The 21460-nt window shown below is 42.9% G+C and overlaps 1 protein-coding gene across 1 annotated transcript; it reads left to right on the forward strand.

Moving 5' to 3' along the window:
- Positions 1-1084: 1084 nt before the first annotated feature.
- Positions 1085-20967, forward strand: ANKRD66 (ankyrin repeat domain 66). The gene is made up of 4 exons (XM_055406379.2): positions 1085-1136; positions 4610-4787; positions 7248-7476; positions 18719-20967. The coding sequence occupies exons 2-4, from the start codon at positions 4625-4627 to the stop codon at positions 18918-18920; spliced, it is 594 nt and encodes a 197-aa protein (XP_055262354.2). The 5' UTR covers positions 1085-1136; positions 4610-4624; the 3' UTR covers positions 18921-20967.
- Positions 20968-21460: the final 493 nt, after the last annotated feature.

Genomic DNA, 21460 nt, shown 5'->3' on the forward strand with positions numbered 1-21460 from the left:
ATCAGTCCTGAATATCCATTGGCAGAATAGATAAGAACATGGCTACTGCAGCCAAACTACTGAGTTGTCCAACAACTGGCTTTGTAAACTTAGAAGAGTTACTTGATTACTGTGTGCCTTCGTTTGCTCTTCTGTAAAGTAGGAATCATAATTGTACCTGCTCCACATGATTAAACTTATAAATGTACCTTAAAGCACTAAGAACAAAACTTATATAGGTTTGTTATTATCTTCTTTCAAATTGGAGGGAGGTCGAAAAGGATCAAATCACAGCATCCTGAACTGGGGATGTAAGCAGTGTATATGTAAGAGAGTGGCAAACTGGCCAGCTCAAACTTGAAGTTACTGTGCATCTACTCTGTATGTTGAGGTTAACTGGGGTGGGAGAATTGGTAAGAGATGAATTAAAACACAATAGCAGCAGCTGTATGGCACAGGGAACTCAGCTTGGTGCTTGTGATGACCTAGAAGGATGGAATAAGGGTGGCTCAAGAGGGAGGGGATATATGTATACTTATAGCTGATTCACATTGTTGTATGGCAGAAACCAGCACAACATTGTAAAGCAATTATCCCACAATTAAACAAACAAACAAAAAACCAATAGCAGGGACTTCCCTGGTGGTCCAATGCAGGGGGCCTGGGTTCAATCCTTGGTCAAGGAACTAGATCCCACATGCCACAACTAAGACCCAGGGCAGCCACATAAATAATAATTAAATTTAAGTAAATACTTTAAAAAAAAAAAAGCACAATAGTAGTGTGCTGAATATGAGGGGCACATATTGTTTCAATTACTCCAAGCTGGCTACCAACAGCTTACCTCCTCCATGGTATCTTGGAAAATGGTGATCTTTTTGTTTGTTTTTTAATTTTCATGGTTTCTAATCAAATAGAGTTCCAAATAGCCTGTTAAAGACCTCAGTTGAACTACAGAAGCAGACAGGAATGGCTGAATAGCACCAATGCCAGTAGAGGGACAGTCTCTGCCCACCATAGAAGGGCCCTAGTGAGGCCGACCTTGATTGGCAGGCTTTAATAAAGCAGGAGGAGTCAGTTTCCATGGCGTGAACACAACAAGACAGGCAGCTAGGACTTTCTGCCAAGCCTGAGCACTGCAGATTGCAAACAAGACAGTGAGTATTTTTACATAGCTTCTGTCTTCAGATCTTTACTGAAATTATTTTAGATCATTCTTATTTATTAGAACTTATATTTACTGACAACTTTTTGACACTGAGACACCTGTCATGAGAAAGATAGACATTCAAGTGCACAATCAAATTTACAAGGATCCTAGTGCTGGAAATTTTGTTAAATTTTCACAGTTATGGTAGGCTTAGTGAATTGTTTCTGTTTTCTACAAATAAACTTTTGGCTTTTTGTAAGAAAGGCACTAATTAATAGTATCATTGATTTTTAAACAGCTTTTTTGAGATATAATTCACATACCATAATAATCTGCCTGCAATGCAGGAGACCCAGATTTCCTGGGTCAGGAAAATCCCTTGGAGAAGGGAATGGCAACCCACTCCAGTATTCTTGCCTGGAGAATCCCATGGACAGAGGAGCCAAACAAGCTTCAGTCCATGCAGTCTCAAGAGTCGGACTTAGCGACTAAACCACCACCACCACCACCATAAAATTCATCTCTTTCAAGTACACAGTTCAGTGGTTTTTAATATATTCAAAGTTGTGAAAGCATCACTCTCCACTACCTAATTTTAGAACATTTCATCACCCCAGAAAGAAATGCTATGCTCCTTAGCTCAGTTTCCACCCCCAAATCATCCTAGTCCTAGGTCACCAATAATCTACGTTCCGTCTCTATAGATTTGCCTACTCTGGACATTTCACACACATGGAATCTTACAGCATGTGGTCTTTTGTGACTGGCTTCTTTCACTTAGCATGTTTTCAAGGTTCATGCAAATTGTAGCATGTATCAAGTCCTTATTTTTAAATTGTCAAATACTATTCCAATAAAATATGAGTGTGCCATATTTTATTTCTGCATTCATCTGTTGAACATATTTTCCCACTTTTTGAAGTATTCTGTATTGAATAATACTGCTATAAACATTTGTGTATGAGTGTTTGTGTGGTCATACGGTTTCATTTCTTTTAGGTTTACTCCTAGAAGTGGAGTTGTGGTCATAGGAGAACTCCATGTTTAATTTTAATCTTTTGAAGAATTGCCAACTGCTTTCCAAAGTGACTGCATCATTTTGTATTCCCATCATAGGGTATGAGGGTCCCAGTTTCTCCACATCCTCACACCTGTTATTATTTGTCTTTTAAATTGTTTGTTATCATAGTGGCTGTGAGATGGTGTCTCACTGTTGTTTTGATTTGCACTTACCTAATGACTAGCGGGGCTTCCCCATTAGCTCAGCAGTAGAGAATCCACCTGCAATGCAGGAGTTGCATGAGACACAGGTTCAATCCCTGGGCTGGAATATCCCCTGGAGGAGGGCATGGCAACCCACTCCAGTATTCTTGCCTGGAGAATCCCATGGATAGAGGAACCTGGTGGGCTACATTCCATAGGGTAGCAAAGAGTTAGACATGACTGAAGTGACTTAGCATGCACACACACAATAACTAATGATACTGAGCGTGTGCTTATTGGCTCTGTACTTTTTTTTTTTAATCTTCTGCTTATATTCCACTGAAAACTTACACTTGAATTGCAACTTTCCCAGGAGAAGTTGTGGAATATCCTTGGGATGAAATCAGTTGCAAACCAAATGGGGCTGATTTTTGCATGCTGCTGCTGCCGCTGAGTCACTTCAGTCGTGTCCGACTCTGTGTGACCCCATAGTTGGAAGCCCACCAGGCTCCACTGTCCCTGGGATTCTCCAGGCAAGAACACCGGAGCGGGCTGCCATTTCCTTCTCCAATGTGTGAAAGTGAAAAGTGAAAGCGAAGTCGCTCAGTCGTGTCTGACCCTTAGCGACCCCACAGACTGCAGCCTACCAGGCTCCTCCATCCATGGGATTTTCTAGGCAAGAGTACTGGAGTGGCTTGCCGTTGCCTTCTCCGGATTTTTGCATAAACCTGCTTAAAAGTTTGTGAGAAGGGCAAAGAGGCTCCCAGACACAATGGTGTGACTTTTTGTGACACCTGCAAGTTGGAAATCCTCTAGTACTTCTGTTTGCCATTTCATTTTATCATGGAGCAAATGCTCCAGTGACAAGGTTTTCTACTAAAACAAGCAAGCCCAAATGATAAAACATAACCTGTGTCATCTTTCGTTACTCAGTATATGCATGGAGAACCCACCTCCTGCAAAAGACATATCTTTGTCCTGCATACTCAGAGATTCAGAACCGCGTTGGGCTGACACCCAAGTATCTATTCTTTTTTTAAAAAATTTATTTACTTTTGGCTGTGTTGTGTCTTAGTGGCAGCACATTGTGGTACATGGGCTTTTCTCTAGTTGCAGTTTGCAGGCTTATTTACCCTGTGAGATCTTCCTGGACCAGGGCTGGAACCCTTGTCCCCTGCATTCGCAGGCAGATTCTTAACCACTGGACCACCAAGGAAGTCCTGATATAAATAATTTTCACTGCCTTCATTTCTTTCCAAAACTTAGTTGCTTTTGTTTGTTTTTTGTTTTTTACACTCTGTGTGTACCATGGTGAAGAAAACCTTGACTGCTAGTTCAATTTGGTGACACAACTTTGCTTCACGCTAAGGCATCAACAGTTTTCTACATCATTACTTTTGAACCATCAGGCCAAACAGCACGGTGAACAAGACCAATGACATTTTAATATTATAATAAAAAAGAATTTTGACCCCATGGATCCCTAGAAAAGTTCCCTGAAGTCCTGTCTACAGACTGTAATTTGAGAACTGTGGGTTTGTCTCTTAATGTTGTGAACAATTTAGCCATTTATTTGTTTGTTTACCTTCCCGGTGGCTAGAGGTAAAAAATCTGCCTACAGTGCAGGAAACACAGGAGATGCATGTTTGATCCCGGGTCAGGAAGATTCCTGGAGGAGGAAATGGCTACCCACTCCAGAATTCTTGCTGAGAAATCCCTCAGATGGAGAAGCCTGGTGGGTTCTTGTCCAAAGGGCTGCAAAGAGTCGGACATAGCAACCCGGCACACACACCATCTCTTGAATTTGTGTAGCAACGATAGTTAATTACCTGGTTTGTATCCAGTATAAACTGTTCACATGAATCGTCCTTGTATCCTCACAAGACCCTGGCTAATTATACTCATTCTTTGGATGAGAAAGATGAGGTACAGAGTTACACAACTAACTCAGGGTCACACTCCTACCACTCTGGAGTAGGAATGGGACGTAGTCCTGGGAAGTGGTTTGAGGCCAATTAGCAAATGTCAGCCCTTGAGTTTAGCCTATAATCCTACAGGTAGAAAGGAACCATTGAAAGTTTTTAGATGGGGCATTTCAGGCACTAACCACATAGTAGCTAAGATCCAAGTACACCCTCAGTAGGGCACACACATGAAGTAACCCTGGATGCAAATGTATGAAGCAAAAAAGAAAGTTGACAGTAGGAACCCTATGGAATCACTCACTGGAAATCAAGGGTTGTAGAGAATTTCCTAAGTGGCATGCTTTTCCCACAGTTGCTTTTCTTGATCATGGAATTGACCAAACTGTCCGACATGACAAAGCTCCACCAAGCTGTGGCTGCAGGGGACTACAGTTCAGTCAAAAAGATTTTGAAGAAAGGTCTCTGTGACCCAAACTACAAGGACATGGACTGGAATGACCGAACCCCACTTCACTGGGCTGCGATCAAGGGTGAGTGGGCAGTGCCTATGTATAGGTCCCTTCTTTCAAGACCACTGTTAATGAGGTTGCCAGTAGGCAGTCGGTGTGGGGTAGTAGAAAGAACATTTCTTGGAAATCAGACACATGAATGACAACCATTTCAGTCCTGGCACTACCACTTAAACTAACTGTAGCACCTTAGGCAAATTATTTAACATCTCTGAGTCTTAGTCTATTCATCTGTATAATGAGAGAAGTAATGCTGTTTTGCAGTAAAAATTCAGGAAGATAGTGAGTGTGAATTGCCTAGCACATCAGTTCAGATCAGTCGCTCAGTTGTGTCCGACTCTTTGCGACCCCATGAATCACAGCACACCAGGCCTCCCTGTCCATCACCAACTCCCAGAGTTCATGCAAACTCACCTCCATCGAGTCGGTGATGCCATCCAACCATCTCATTCTCTGTCGTCTCCGTCTCCTCCTGCCCCCAATCCCTCCCAGCATCAGAGTCTTTTCCAGTGAGTCAATTCGTTGCATGAGGTGGCCAGAGTATTGGAGTTTCAGCTTTAGCATCAGTCCTTCCAATGAACACCCAGGATTGATCTCCTTTAGGATGGACTGGTTGGAGCTCCTTGCAGTCCAAGGGACTCTCAAGAGTCTTCTCCAACACCACAGTTCAAAAGCATCAATTCTTTGGCAATCAGCTTTCTTCACAGTCCAACTCTCACATCCATACATGACCAAGGGAAAAACCATAGCCTTGACTAGATGGACCTTGGTTGGCAAAGTAATATCTCTGCTTTTTAATATGCTATCTAGGTTAGCACATAGGGACTCCTAATTAATACTAGCCCTATGCCCTCTTAACCTCTACAGAAATGGAGCATCGTTCCTGCTCATAGGACAAGAACTTTGTCTTGTTCATGGCCGGGGGCACGCTAAATTAGTCTCGGTTATAGGACTGGAGAAGGATCATGGCAGAAACTCAGCCAAGGGGCCTGTGAAGACCTTAAGCCATAGAATACCATTAAAGAATGTTAGGAAAGTGTGATAGTCAATTTTGCTTTTTAAAAATTTGTTTTGACTCCTGTATGGAGACTGGGCTGGCAGGAAGCAAGCCAGAGAAATCAGTTGGGAGAATTTGCAGAAATTTAAGTACAATGATGGGAGTTATACTAAAGCACCTGTCGGTGGAACATTTGTTGTATGCCGGTCTCCGTGCTGTGTACTTTTTGCCTGTCATTTCATTTGTACTTCTCAAGAACTCAGTGAAATAAGTGATATTTTATACAAATGAGAAAACTAAACCTCAGCCATTTGTTTCTCACCTGGGTTGTTAGGGTTAGCAAGCAGTATTTATTCTCAGGTATAAACCCACATCTATATGACTAGATGAGCATGAGCTCTTAATCTGTGCTAGTTTTCACGTAACTGGGACTTCAAGTATTTTCTCCGTTCCGTTCAGTTCAGTCGCTCAGTCGTGTCCGACTCTTTGCGACCCCATGGACTGTAGCCTACCAGGCTTCTCCATCCATGGGATTCTCCAGGCAAGAATACTGGAGTGGGTTACCATCTCCTTCTCCAGGGATCTTCCCGACCCAGGGATCGAACCTGCGTCTCCCGCATTGGAGGCAGACGCGTTAACTTCTGAGCCACCAGGGAAGCCCTATTGAGATGTAATTGACATACATTATTATATCAGTTTTAGTGTCTAATGTGATTCCATTTTTTTATAAATTGTCAAATACCACGATAAGTCAACTTCTGTCACCATATATATTTTTTCCCTTGTGATAACTTTTAAGATCTACCCTCTTAGCAACTTTCGAGTATGCGATGGAGTATTGATGATGATAGTCACCATGGTATATATTGCATCCTATTGACATTTATCGCTGGAAGTTTGTACCTTTTGACCACCTCACCCATCTCACCCACCCACACCCCAGCACTCTGTTCTCTGTGCCTATGAGCTCAGGTTTTTGTTTTTAGCTTTTGCCTATCGTGCGATCATATGATATGTGTCTTCCTCTGTCTGACTTATTCCGTTTAGGATCATGCCCCTCAAGGTCTATCCATGTTGTTGCAAAATATTTGGTTTTGCATTCAGCATAGGCACTGCTGAAAGCAGAGGGAAACTTATGGGTGCCAGCTCAGATGGGGAGTTGGGGGGGTGGATAGAGTAACTTAGGAGAAAAAGCAAATTCCTGGGTGGCATCTGCAAGAATGGACAAGAGAGGGGAGCATCCTGAAAGGAGCAGAGGGAGTCCTTCGAGGGCTCAGACCCGGAGCAGGAGCATAGGGGTTAGGGTGGGGCCCTGAGTCCCTGGTAAGAAGAGGGAGAACAGAGGAAGGGGTGATGCTAAGAAACTGGAGGGGGCCTCAGGGGCAAACGTCTCCCCCTCTTCAGTGCCACCTAGGCTAGCTCTGGCCTCAGCCTGGCAGAGACACTTTCATCTTAACCTCCTGTTTTTTCTGGGTTCACCTAAGGACACATGGAGGTGCTACAGCTCCTGATAGAACACGGAGCCCGGCCATGCCTGGTAACTGATGTGGGCTGGACCCTTGCTCATTTCGCAGCTGAATCAGGCCATCTGAACGTGCTCAAATCCTTCCATGCCTTGCATGCTGCCATCGACGCCCCTGACTTCTTTGGAGACACACCAAAGAGGATTGCACAGATCTATGGGCAGAAAGCCTGTGTGGCGTTCCTAGAAAAGTAAGTTTCCTTTGGTGCTGTGCTCAGTGCTCAGTTGTGTCTGACTCTTTGCGACCCCACGGACTGTATTCCCAGTTAAAAAGGGCAGAGAAATAGGAGTCAGTGACCAAGGTCTTTACCAATTCAGTGGTCTCAGGTTGATGAAAATGAAGTGACAAAATCCAACAAAATCCATTGTTTGAGTTTTTATTAATATTTCATTGAAATGACTAGTTTAGGGTGGAAATTATATTGTTTTAGAATATTTAGATTATAATTAAATATAATATCAAAATCTATTGTTTGAGATTAGCAGAGACATTACTATATATAAACTAGATAAACAACAAGGTCCAACTGTATGTCACAGGAAACTATATTCAATATATCTTGTAATATCTTGTAACAACCTATAAGAGAAAAATATCTGAAAAAAGAATATGTATGTTCATATTTCATATATGTATATGTAAAACAGAATCACCTTGCTGTATACCAGGTATTAACACAACTTTGTGAATCAACACTTCCATTTTTTAAGAAGTTATCATTAACTTACAGAAAATAAAAATTAAAGAGGCTTGTCAGGCAGTTATTTAATTAAAAAATTATATTATTTTTCTGGAAAAATCTATTGTTTTAAAATTATGCAACATTATAATTATTATAACTTTACATGACTATTACAATAATTTTAATAATATATGATAATTATAATTGTTATTTTAGACTATACATAAACTATCTGAGATAATAGAGGTGGGACATAAATTTGAAAATGGGAGATAGTACAAGATTCTTGGACCCCCTTCAGATACTTGAAAAGTCTTCAAACCAGCTGTGTCAGCTTAGGTTAATTGTCTCCTTCCTGGCCCTCAGTTTCCTCATATTTAAAATGAAGCAGGTGAATTAGGCTGCTATCATCCATAAGGGTCCTTCTGCTTTTAAAAATGCCTGCTTATCTGTGACTCTCCTACTTCCACACTCACTAAAGTTAAGAACTTTTCTAGCACCCATTAATTTTTTTCTCTCAGCCAATCATTCACATAGGATTAAGTATCAATTATGTACATGATTGGGCTTCCCTGGTGGCTCAGAATGGTAAAGAGTCTGCCTGCAATGCAGGAAACCCAGGTTCAATTCCCTGGAGGCGGGAATGGCAACCCACTCCAGTATTCTTATCTGGAGAATCCCCATGGACAGAGGAGCCTGGCAGGCTACAGCCCATGGGGTTGCGAAGAGTTGGACATGACTGAGCAACTTCACTTTCATGTACATGAAGGTTATAGCTCTGAGAGGGATGTTGATAAAATTGAAGAATGTATAATCCGGCTGCTTCTCTGGTGGCTCAGTAGTCAAGAACCCACCTTCAATGCAGGAGATGTGGGTTCGATCCCTGGGTTGGGAAGATCTCCTGGAGAAGGAAATAGCAACCCACTCCAGTGTTCTTGCCTGGGAAATCCCATGGACAGAAGAGCCTGGCAGGGTACAGTCCATGGGGTCACAAAGAGTCAGACACGACTTAGTGACTAAACAACAGCAACAACATAATCTGGTTAGGTTAATAAGTAATTCATAGTTGAGACAGTAAAGTAGAAGAGTGAGGACCACATTGCTTGAAAACCAAAATGAAATCAAGAGTAAATCTAACTGTAGTTTCATAGGGGAATGAGGGTGATAGTGAAATGCCCTTCTCAGAAATACAGTTATCTTCAGAAAGTTAAACCAGTAAAATCTTTGCTTATGATGAAAAGTGGTGTCCCACCTTAAAAATAATCAAAATAATCATTAAGGTGATTTGGGAAATAGAGGCAGAACCTTGAGTCCTAACTTTAAGATTCTCTCCTCTCCCTGATCCTCCCGTCCTCCCCTACATTCAGTAATCTCCATGTGTTGTTGACCTTAACATCGGCAGCATTGTTTCCTGGACTCTTTAAGACTGTAACATACCACCATGTGACCATGACTCCCTGTCTTCATTTTCCCAGTTTTTGACTCCTCATGCAGGTATTTGAGTCCCAGACCTCGTCTTATTCACATTCTTTCCCTTCCATCCTCTTACCTCCCTGAAGGTTTCACTATCTTCCTTCTGTCTGTCAGCTGGACACTGTGGGCTAAAAGAAAAATGCACAACGTGAGAGCTGTGAGTTCAGTTTTGTTTGAGGTCTTACTGTGGACTTTAGCTCAGGAGATAGCCTTTCAGTAGCTCTGAGAAACTGATCTCAAGAGGAGGGGGCAAGGCTAGTCTATATATGTTTTTTTTTTTCAGTGACATGAATCCGCCCCAGGTGTACATGTGTTCCCCATCTTGAACCCCCCTCCCACCTCCCTCCCCATCCCATCCCTCTGGGTCATCCCAGTGCACCAGGCCCGAGCATCCTGTATCATGCATCAAACCTGGACTGGCGATTCGTTTCACATATGATAATATACGTGTTTCAATGCCATTTTCCCAAATCATCCCACCCTCGCCCTCTCCCACAGAGTCCAAAAGACTGTTCTATTCATGTGTGTCTCTTTTTCTGTCTCACATACAGGGTTATCGTTACCATCTTTCTAAGTTCCATATATATGCATTAATATACTGTATTGGTATTTTTCTTTCTGGCTTACTTCACTCTGTATAATAGGCTCCAGTTTCATCCACCTCATTAGAACTGATTCAAATATATTCTTTTTAATGGCTGAGTGTGTGTATGTACCACAGCTTTCTTATCCATTCGTCTGCAGATGGACATCTAGGTTGCTTCCATGTCCTGGCTATTGTAAACGGTGCTGCGATGAACATTAGGGTACAGTTCAGTTCAGTCGCTCAGTTGTGTCCAACTCTCCGCGACCCCATGAATCAGCACGCCAGGCCTCCCTGTCCATCACCAACTCCCGGAGTTCACTCAAACTCATGTCCACAGAGTCGGTGATGCCATCCAGCCATCTCATTCTCCGTCGTCCCCTTCTCCTCCCGCCCCCAACCTTTCCCAGCATCAGAGTCTTTTCCAGTGAGTCAACTCTTCGCATGAGGTGGCCAAAGTATTGCAGTTTCAGCTTTAGCATCAGTCCTTCCAATGAACACCCAGGATTGATCTTTAGAATAGACTGGTTGGATCTCCTTGCAGTCCAAGGGACTCTCAAGAGTCTTCTCCAAGACCACAGTTCAAAAGCATCAATTCTTCGGCGATCAGCTTTCTTCACAGTCCAACTCTCACATCCATACATGACCACGGGAAAAACCATTGCCTTGACTAGACAGACCTTTGTTGGCAACGTAATGTCTCTGCTTTTAAATATACTATCAAGGTTGGTCATAACATTCCTTCCAAGGAGTAAGCGTCTTTTAATTTCATGGCTGCAATCAGCATCTGCAGTGATTTTGGAGCCCAAAAAAATAAAGTCTGACACTGTTTCCACTGTTTTTCCATGTATTTCCCATGAAGTGATGGGACTAGATGCCATGATCTTTGTTTTCTGAATGTTGAGCTTCAAGCCAACCTTTTCACTCTCCTCTTTCACTTTCATCAAGAGGCTTTTGAGTTCCTCTTCACTTTCTGCCATAAGGGTAGTGTCATCTGCATATCTGAGGTTATTGATATTTCTCCCGGCAATCTTGATTCCAGCTTGTGCTTCTTCCAGCCCAGCGTTCCTCGTGATGTACTCTGTATATAAGTTAAATAAGCAAGGTGACAATATACAACCTTGACGTACTCCTTTTCCTATTTGGAACCAGTCTGTTGTTCCATGTACAGTTCTGACTGTTGCTTCCTGACCTGCATATAGGTTTCTCAAGAGACAGGTCAGGTGGTCTGGTATTCCCATCTCTTTCAGAATTTTCCACAGTTTATTGTGATCCACACAGTCAAAGGCTTTGGAATAGTCAATGAAGCAGAAATAGATGTTTTTCTGGAACTCTCTTGCTTTCTCCATGATCCAGTGGATGTTGGCAATTTGATCTCTGGTGCCTCTGCCTTTTCTAAAACCTGCCTGAACATCTGGGAGTTCACGGTTCACATATTGCTGAAGCCTGGCTTGGAGAATTTTGGGCATGACTTTACTAGCGTGTGAGATGAGTGCAATTGTGCGGTAGTTTGAGCATTCTTTGGCATTGCCTTTCTTTGGGATTGGAATGAAGACTGACCTTTTCCAGTCCTGTGGCCACTGCTGAGTTTTCCAAATTTGCTGGCATATTGAGTGCAGCACTTTCACAGCATCATCTTTCAAGATTTGAAATAGCTCAACTGGAATTCCATCACCTCCACTAGCTTTGTTCGTAGTGATGCTTTCTAAGGCCCACTTGATTTCACATTCCAAGATGTCTGGCTCTAGGTCAGTGATCACGTTATCGTGACTATCTTGGTCGTGAAGATCTTTTTTGTACAGTTCTTCTGTGTATTCTTGCCACCTCTTCTTAATATCTTCTGCTTCTGTTAGGTCCATACCATTTCTGTCCTTTATCGAGCCCATCTTTGCATGAAATATTCCCTTGATAGTTCTAATTTTCTTGAAGAGACCTCTTGTTTTTCCTATTCTGTTGTTTTCCTCTATTTCTTTGCATTGATCACTGAGGAAGGCTTTCTTATCTCTCCTTGCTATTCTTTGGAACTCTGCATTCAGATGCTTATATCTTTCCTTTTCGCTTCTCTTCTTTTCACAGCTATTTGTAAGGCCTCCTCAGACAGCCATTTTGCTTTTTTGCATTTCTTTTCCATGGGGATGGTCTTGGTCCCTGTCTCCTGTACAATGTCAGGAGCCTCCGTCCAGAGTTCATCAGGCACTCTATCTATCAGATCTAGTCCCTTAAATCTATTTCTCAGTTCCACTGTATAATCATAAGGGATTTGATTTAGGTCATATCTGAATGGTCTAGTGGTTTTCCCTACTTTCTTCAATTTAAGTCTGAATTTGGTAATAAGTAGTTTATGATCTGAGCCACAGTCAGCTCCTGGTCTTGTTTTCGCTAACTATATACAGCTTCTCCATCTTTGGCTGCAAAGGTGTGTATGCCCAGCAATGGGATTGCTGGGTCATATGGCAGTTCTATTTCCATTTTTTTAAGCAATCTCCACACTGTTCTCCATAGTGGCTGTACTAGTTTGCATTCCCACCAACAGTGTAAGAGGGTTCCCTTTTCTCCACACCCTCTGCAGCATTTATTGCTCGTAGACTTTTGGATAGCAGCCATTCTGACTAGAGTGAGATGGTACCTCATTGTGGCTTTGACTTGCATATCTCTGATTATAAGTGATGTTGAGCATCTTTTCACGTGTTTGTTAGCCATCTGTATGTCTTCTTTGGAGAAATGTCTGTTTAGTTTTTTGGCCCATTTTTTTAATTGGGTCGTTTATTTTTCTGGAATTGAGCTGCAGGAGTTGCTTGTATATTTTTGAGATTAATCCTTTGTCAGTTGCTTCATATATATGATTTTTTTGGTTAAAGGAATATGTGCAGTCAAGGATACATCTTGGTAAAAGATTACTGCTCATCACAAAGAACAGATGTGATGATTATAGTGCTTTTCTATGTATGGGAAGATATAAGAATCTTTGGATTCATTAAAATTCTTCCTGAGACACATCTAACTAAAGAACCTGCTTATCCAAAGCCCAGAGCATCCTGTTATCATCTTTCATTTCCTGTCAGAAGCACAGAGTACTAAATGAAGTCCCTCATCACCTCAATCTCTGCTGTCTGAAGCACAGATTGCACTGTGGGTTGGTGACGGCAGCAGGCTAATCTTTGTAGAATTGGATGGTGAGCAAAACGCCCTTTTCTTTGTTTTCTGTGCCATGATACACTGCTTCTTTCACTCTCTTTCCACTATTTTTAACTTCCCACCCCTTGGTCCTTCTATAGTATATAACCCAGAATTCCTAGCCTTGGGTTGGTCTGTCTTCTCCATGCCTGTTCTTGTTCTGCTAGGGAAAAGACCACAGATAAGTTGACCGGTTCCACCAGAAGTTCTAAGACTTCTGTCTCCAGCTGAGCCCTTAGTTACTCTGGCCATCACTTCCTGTCCATCTCCAGTGTTGACAATTACAAGTCCCCGTCCCATCTCAGCCTGTCCTTCAGACTGTATGCCTTCCACTTCATAGAGAATGTTGAAGTCATGGGTTTACATTTTCAAACCTCTCAAACCAACATATTATACATATCTGTTCCTTCTTTCTTTCCCATCCACCCTTCTGTGGCAAGTGTTATCCCTCCACATAGATCCTTTATCCAAACCTTTATGTCTCCTACAAGATCATCATTTCCTTGTTCTTTGTTGCATCTTTTGTGTTTTTAAGTTTTCTCTATTCCTCCTCTTCCCTTCTCTTTGTCTTCTGATCTTGCTCAGATAGCTTTTATTGAACAAACACACGGAGAGTTAGAGGTCCTTCTAGCGTCTGCTTTGCCTTTCTTCTTCCCTACACTTCTAAGCTACTTGAAAGGTCATCTATGCAATTGTCTCTACTTCTTCACCCACTGTTTGGACTTCTTCCCCCATCGTACTGAATCAACTCTCATCCACAGAGATCTTGCTGCTAAATCAATGGCTTCTTCTCAGCGCACATCTTACCTCCACTTAATCTGGTATTTGGTTGTTCTTCCCCATTGTTTTATTGGCTGCTGCTCTCTTCTTGTTCTCCTACTCGAGGACCATTTCTTCTCATGATTTTTCTAAGATCCTATTCTTGCATGCCTTTTAGATGCTGGAATTCCTCAGGGGCCTGTCCTTGGTTCTCCTCTACTGAATTTCTCTGAATAATCTCAGCCCCTCTGTAGTAACCGGTGGGTGAATGACTAGGAGACCCGATCGCAGCGTAACTGAAATGGAAGAGGAGTGATTCTTCCATAGAATGGGGAATGAGTGCTATCAGCAGGAAAAGTGGGCAGGCAACGCTGAGCAGACAAATAGAACAAAAGTCAACCACATCACGTGTAAGTCATTTCTACTTATCATCTCCTATGAGGAACTTGGCTTGTGACAGCTGGGGCTTAGAGGGAAGAAATTCTGGTTAAGGAGAAATTAATCTGGATCCTAAAAGCTAGCTAAGACTTAGTTAATGGAGGAGAGAGACAGATTCCTGATTTGGAGTGAAGGTTCAGTTCAGTTCAGTCGCTCAGTCGTGTCTGACTCTCCGCAACCCCATGAATCACAGCACGCCAGGTACCAAGTTGGAAATGCGAGTAAGTCCGTCTAGTCAAGGCAATGGTTTTTCCCGTGGTCATGTATGGATGTGAGAGTTGGACTGTGAAGAAAGCTGATCACCGAAGAATCGATGCTTTTGAACTGTGGTGTTGGAGAAGACTCTTGAGAGTCCCTTATACTGCAAGGAGATCCAACCAGTCCATTCTAAAGGAGATCAATCCTGGATGTTCATTGGAGGGACTGATGCTAAAGCTGAAACTCCAATACTTTGGCCACCTCATGAGACGAGTTGACTCACTGGAAAAGACTCTGATGCTGGGAAAGGTTGGGGGCGGGAGGAGAAGGGGACGACGGAGAATGAGATGGCTGGATGGCATCACCGACTCTGTGGACATGAGTTTGAGTGTACTCCGGGAGTTGGTGATGGACAGGGAGGCCTGGCGTGCTGTGATTCATGGGGTCGCGGAGAGTCGGACACGACTGAGCGACTGAACTGACTGACTGACTGACTGTGTGTGGATGTGAGGAAGTGGAAAGACAGAGAAGGGATGAGTGGCCCTGGTAGAACAGAGCCTTCACAGTGGAGAGGAACGGAGAACAAGGCTGGATGGGTGAGCAAGCAAGTGGATGTGAACTCATCAGAGGACTGGCAAGATGAAACAGAGGCTCTAGCTAAGTTACTCCTATAGGGGAAGAGGTGGCAATGATGCTGTGCAGGTTGGACTGAATGTACTACCCTACGGGCAATGAGATCACATGAGGAATTTTTTAATGATTCATTTTGCAAGTAGATGAGGTCATGGACTAGGATGATGAAGGGAAAAAAATATAAGCGAATATCAAAAGAAGCTTAGACAGGATTTGACGGTTTTCAGAATATTCTAGGTATCCTAGTGGAACAATCAACTTTCGATTCAGCTTTCCTCTTTTTTCTTTTTAAAAGCATTTGTTTCCCCATATAGTTATTTTAAGTTGATATGTTGTATTTTTGTTTTTATTCAATTCAATAAATTTTATTTCTTTTTTTTTTTTTTTTATGACCGCACAGCAGGCAGGATTTGGTTCCCCTATCAAGGATGCAATCCATGTCCCCCAGAGCAGAAGGGCAAGTCTCAGCCACTGGACCCCCAGGGAAGTTCTTGATTCAGCTTCTCTTAAGTTTTAAATCTCTCATTCAACAAATATTTATTTTAGGACAAATTAATACAAATTAATTGTAAATCAACTCTACTTCAGTAAAATGTAAGAAAACAGTTATTTTTGAGCCCTACTGTATGCCTGGAAGCGGGTCCCTACAATTATTTTTGAGCCCTACTATATGCCTGGTGGTTTAGACAGTTAGGAATCTGCCTGCAATGTAGCAGACGCAGGTTCTATCGCTGGGCTGGAAAGATCCCCTAAAGAAGGGAATGGCAACCCACTCCAGTATTCTTGCCTGGAGAATCCCATGGACACAGGAGCCTGGTGAGCTGTGACCCATAGGGCTGCAAAGAGTCGGACATGACTGAGGGACTAACACTTCCACTTTCACATGCATGGCATTGAACTAAATACTAAAAAGGATGTAACGATGCAGCAAATACAATGCTGGGCAATAAGAAGCTCTCTGTCTCAGAGAAGAGATAACGTTTATATAAATAACTCTAATGCAAGATGGACAGTGACTGAGGTCAAAAGAGCAGGCTGGAGGAGGGGCGCCGTGTGGTCTGAATATGGAGAGGTCACATCCATCTTGTTGGGGGCACAGGGGCTGGGGGACAAGCTGGTTTGCTATCCACTGAATGAATGGTGCATTTCATCATGCTTTGCACTTAAAATACTGTTTGCTCTGGCTGTACAATCATCTATCCTCTCAAATTACGTTTGTCTTCATACTGGCTCAAATACTGTCTCTGTGAACTGGCTTTTACCAGTGTCCTTAAAGAAGTCACATACTCACCTTGGGCCTCATATACAAAACAGTATTTTTTGTATGCTTCCCATTGTCGGTGCATGTCTGATGATTGGTTCATCTATTTTTCTATCACCTATTCTATGATTTATATACACGTATATATATCTCATTTGTATATATATCATCTAACTATGCTTTATATCAATCTATCTATACATACAACATATATGTGACTGTGAGTAATTTTTATTTTCTTCTCTATATGTTTCTGTACTATAAAATTTTCTACAATGAACAGACACAGCTTTTATAATCAGTGAAATATGCCATTAAAAAATAAATGATAGGACTTCTCTGGTGATCCAGTGGTTAAGACTTCACCTTCCATTGCAGGCTATTCAAGCTAAGATCCCACATGCTAAGATCCCACATGCCTCACAGCCACAAAACCAAAACCTAAAACAGGAGCAATATTATGCATGTGTGCTAAGTAGCTTAAGTCGTGAGTCACTGAACCCCATCAGTTCAGTTCAGTCGCTCAGTCGTGTCCGACTCTCCGCGACCCCATGAATCACAGCACGCCAGGCCTCCCTGTCCATCAACAACTCCCGGAGTTCACTCAGACTCAAGTCCACAGAGTCGGTGATGCCATCCAGCCATCTCATCCTCGGTCGTCCCCTTCTCCTCCCGCCCCCAACCTTTCCCAGCATCAGAGTCTTTTCCAGTGAGTCAACTCGTCGCATGAGGTGGCCAAAGTATTGCAGTCTCAGCTTTAGCATTAGTCCTTCCAATGAACACCCAGGATCGAACTCCCTTAGAATGGACTGGTTGGATCTCCTTGCAGTCCAAGGGACTCTCAAGAGTCTTCTCCAACACCACAGTTCAAAAGCATTGATTCTTCGGCGATCAGCTTTCTTCACAATCCAACTCTCACATCCATACATGACCACGGGGAAAACCATAGCCTTGACTAGATGGACCTTTATAAAGACTTTAAAAATGGTCCTGGTCCACATTAAAAAAAAAAAACCTTTAAATAAAATAGATAAATGAAGGAAAACAGTCTTCTGATCTCAGAGGGAGAGCGGTGAGCTGTCCTGAAGTGAAATCTTAGTTCCTTGCCCAGGAATTAAACGTGGGTAACCTGGATGAAAACCAAGAGCCCTAGCCACTACTCACCAGGGGCTAGAGGCTAGAAGCAAAGTGGCCCAGGGCTCTTGCCCCTGTTTGAAAACAAGAATGTTTCAAGGAGGCAAAAGCTGTAGAAAAAGGTACGAAGTTTACTATTAGAGACACAGCACAATGTATGGGGGGCTTTCCTGGTGGCTCAGCTGGTAGAGAATCCGCCTGCAATGCGGGAGACCTGGGTGTGATCCCTGGTTTGGGAAGATCCCCTGGAGAAAGGAACTGCTATCCACTCTAGTATTCTGGCCTGGAGAACTCCATGGACTGTATAGTCCATGGGGTCACAAAGACTCGGACACAACTGAGTGACTTTGACTTTCACAATGTATGGGAGTGTACACAGGAAAACAGTTTGTTTATCTAACTCAGGGCAGAGATACACACTCAGAGAGAAAGGGTATGGGCATCCTCTCTAATGAGGAGGAGCTCAGTTAAGTCACACACTAGGTGGAGATACACACCCAGAGAAGAGTGAGGCGTTCTGAGCAAAGCAGAGCTCAGTACGGAGGTGATGTAAATCACTTACATAGGCTAGTCCTTCCGGGTCTTTGTTTACCTTTGGCCAATTATCTTGTTTTTTTTTTCACCCCTGATGGTCCATGAACCCTCCCCAAGAAGCACGAGCAACTTTTTTCTAAGATAGATCCCATCGTACAGACCTGTGGGTACATGTCCGCATTTATTATGGGATGGGGTCACCTCCCTTTTCGACCCTCAAGAAGCCTTCCTGCGCAGATGCAAACAGGGCGGTCTTCCTTGACCTCTATTGATGTGAGTATTTAAAAAATGAGCAGGGCCTTCAAGCTAAGTGCTTGTCTTTGATTCTATGAACATTTGACCCAGGCACCCCGGTCTTCTCCACCTCAAAGTATCGATAGTTTCTTTAGTGTCTGAGACCTCTCAAAGTGTACACTTGGAAATGGTCAAACTTGGCCTCATTTCTCCTTGAGTGGATGGCCTAGGCGCCCAGGCTGCATGCAGAGGGCAGAGGAGAGGCCCCTCCACAGGCTGGGCACACTGATGCAGGGGTTGGGAGTTGAGAGCTGGCTTCCCTCTCCTAGAGCTGAACCCCAGTGCCGGGAATATCGCCAGGCCGCCAGGCTGATGGGGCTGCAACTCGATCAGCGAGATGAAGACTGGGACGCCAAGAAGAGGGAGCTGGAACTGTCTCTTCCTTCCTGGAATAAAAACACGAATAAGAAAAAGAGCAAGAAAACTGGAGGGCCCAGCACGCTCAGCAACACCAAGGAGAGGGGAGCATGAGAGGCCCGCCTCCCAGGGACTGTAGCTACCTGGTGGGAGACCTTCCATGGTGCTGAACTAGATGTTGTAAGGTATGTGTTGTCCTGGCATGATTTTACTCCTATATCCTTAATTACCCACATGGCTTTGACTAGTAGCTCCTGATCTGTCATTCAGTCCGCAAGTCTGGCCTGGGCACTCTATACATGGGCTGTTCCCTCCATGCTGATACCTATTGTCTCCAAGAGCTACCAAGAGAGGACAAATATCAGCTGCTTGCATTTTGTCATTAGTGATTTGCACTGTCAGCATCTCCTGAGCCTCTGTATGCAATTATAGAGTTTCAGGGGCAAAGAAAACTTCTGCTAAGGAAACTTAGTTGTTTCAATGAAAAAAAAAAAAGCGACAACAAAATCTCAGAAATCTCCAACATTCTCAGGTCAGTTAATCTATGGGAAAAAAATTATTTGTTGTCATATAGACCAAGAAAAGAAGTGAAGAGATGTAGCTTTGAATTTCCAGATGTGTGTGTGTGGCTGGGGTAGAAGCCCACAGTCTCAGCAGGGCCAATTTTTACCAAAGATCCCTTCTACACCGGAGGATCAATTTGGCCATAAGATTAGCTCAGTGAAAAATTAAAAACCTTAAATTAATTTTATTCTGCTTAATAATGAGAGCTGGCATAAAATCATGGAACTTGTAAGTCTAACTTTACCTGATCAACTGTATATTTTAGGATAACTAAATATAGATCAGGTATTTCCAATGAAAATGCTGCATTCAAATTGAGATATGCTATAAATGTGAAGTGCAGATAGTAATATTAAGATTTAGAATAAAAAATGTAAAATAGCTCATCAATAATATTGATTGCAGGTTGTAATACAATATTTTGAATAGTGGGATTAAATAAAACATATTATTAACATGAATTTTGCCTTTCTCCTTTCAGTTTTTTAAAAATGCGGCTAGTGGAGTGTTTAAAATTGCATAGGTGGCTTTTTTTTTTTCCTTATGAGCCCGTACTACGGTAGAAACAGACAATATTTAGAATCTTCACTAAGTAGCTGATCTGGTGCCCTTGAATTGGCTACCCCACATTCTAAGCTTATGAATTTTTCTGCCTAAATCAATATCTTGAGGCACCTGACATCATGTTAATTACATGCTCCTCAATGCTTATATAAATACAGGTTGAATTTTCTGAAATAAATAAACACTTGAGCATCTTACAGGAAAGCAGGGTAGCTGTGGAGGACACCCTGTCTAGTGTTCATCCCTCTGGAGCATCAGTTTGCTTTCTCTCATCCCTGCAGTTTACAGAGGTGGTTCCTGCTTGCCATACTTGTATTGGTCCTCAACAAGCAGCAGCTCCAGCTGGACCAATGCATCTTTTCCTGGGAGTGTGAACGGGGATACCCTGGGCTTGCTGGTTTTGAGAGGGTAACAGGCCGGAAGGCCAGGGGTCTCCAAAAGGAGGAAGTAGGCTGCAATTGTCAGACACTTTTTCTCTCTCTCTTAAGAGGCAGGAGGAAACAAACTACTAGTGTTATATTTTTTCCTTCTCTATACAAATTTAAAAAGAGGTTTCTTTTAAAATTCTCTGTTGCCATGACTGGGTCCACCTGAACTTAACTTTTCTCCAATCTTATGGAAATGTTTGTCTTAAGTTATGTTAATAAACTGTTCTGAGGACAGAGCCTAAGACTCTAAGTTCTGAGCCTAAGACTCAGAACAGACTTAACAAACCAGTATGGTTTACTTATGCAAATGTTCTCTTAAGCTATATTAATGAGACTGTATTTGCTTGGAAACCTGCCTTTCTTCAAGGTTCATGTCAATCATTTTATGGCCTGGGACAACTCACCTTGTGCCAATGTTATCTCAAAATGCATGTTGTGGGTGAGGGACCTGGTGCCAGTCTCTGAGTTTTGAGACATTTCCTTTCTCTAATTAGCAGACTGTTAGTAGCTATATAACATCCGGCTAAAGACTAGCAGGGGGGCACTCTTTCTGCCCCCTTCTGATGTCTATGTGAGAAGCTTTCTTTATCTCTTTTATACTTTAATAAAACTTCATTACACAAAAACTGAGCGATCAAGCCTCGTCACTGGCCCCAGGTTGAATTATGCTCCTCTGGAGGCCAAGAATCCCAGCATCTTTCGTGGCTCAGCAACAACCTTTCAGTTCTAGAGGATGAGGCTTAACTCAGGGGACATGGGGGGGGGCCTCCAACTTCTGTCCTGACCCCCCTACACACACACACACACACACACACACACACTGCCCTTGACCTCTGTGCAGTGTTCCTCTCTCCAAGTTCACACATTTCCCCCATCACCAATTGCAGCCCAAGCAGTGGCTTGTGAGCCAAGGGAGAAGGGAGAAGGAGGGAAGGGAAGGAGAGGGAGGGGAGAGGGGTGAGGGGTGGGAGCGGGTGGAAAAGGGCCCAGGCTTCTACACTGAGACCCCAAAGTTGACAGAAAGAAAGTGCTATAGTTTTCCCCCTCATCACTTATATTGAGCCCCATCTTTTCATGGGGCCCCTCACTGATGGACCC

The sequence above is a fragment of the Moschus berezovskii genome, chromosome 23 (genome assembly GCF_049115385.1).
Source record: "Moschus berezovskii isolate FMDL1 chromosome 23, NW_MosBer_1.0, whole genome shotgun sequence".
Classification (NCBI taxonomy): domain Eukaryota; kingdom Metazoa; phylum Chordata; class Mammalia; order Artiodactyla; family Moschidae; genus Moschus; species Moschus berezovskii.

Coding starts and splice junctions, on each gene's coding strand:
- ANKRD66 (XM_055406379.2), top strand. CDS start 4,625: ATGGAATTGACCAAACTGTCCGACATGACAAAGCTCCACCAAGCTGTG. Junction 4,788..7,247: donor TCACTGGGCTGCGATCAAGG/GTGAGTGGGCAG, acceptor GGTTCACCTAAG/GACACATGGAGGTGCTACAG. Junction 7,477..18,718: donor TGTGTGGCGTTCCTAGAAAA/GTAAGTTTCCTT, acceptor TCCCTCTCCTAG/AGCTGAACCCCAGTGCCGGG.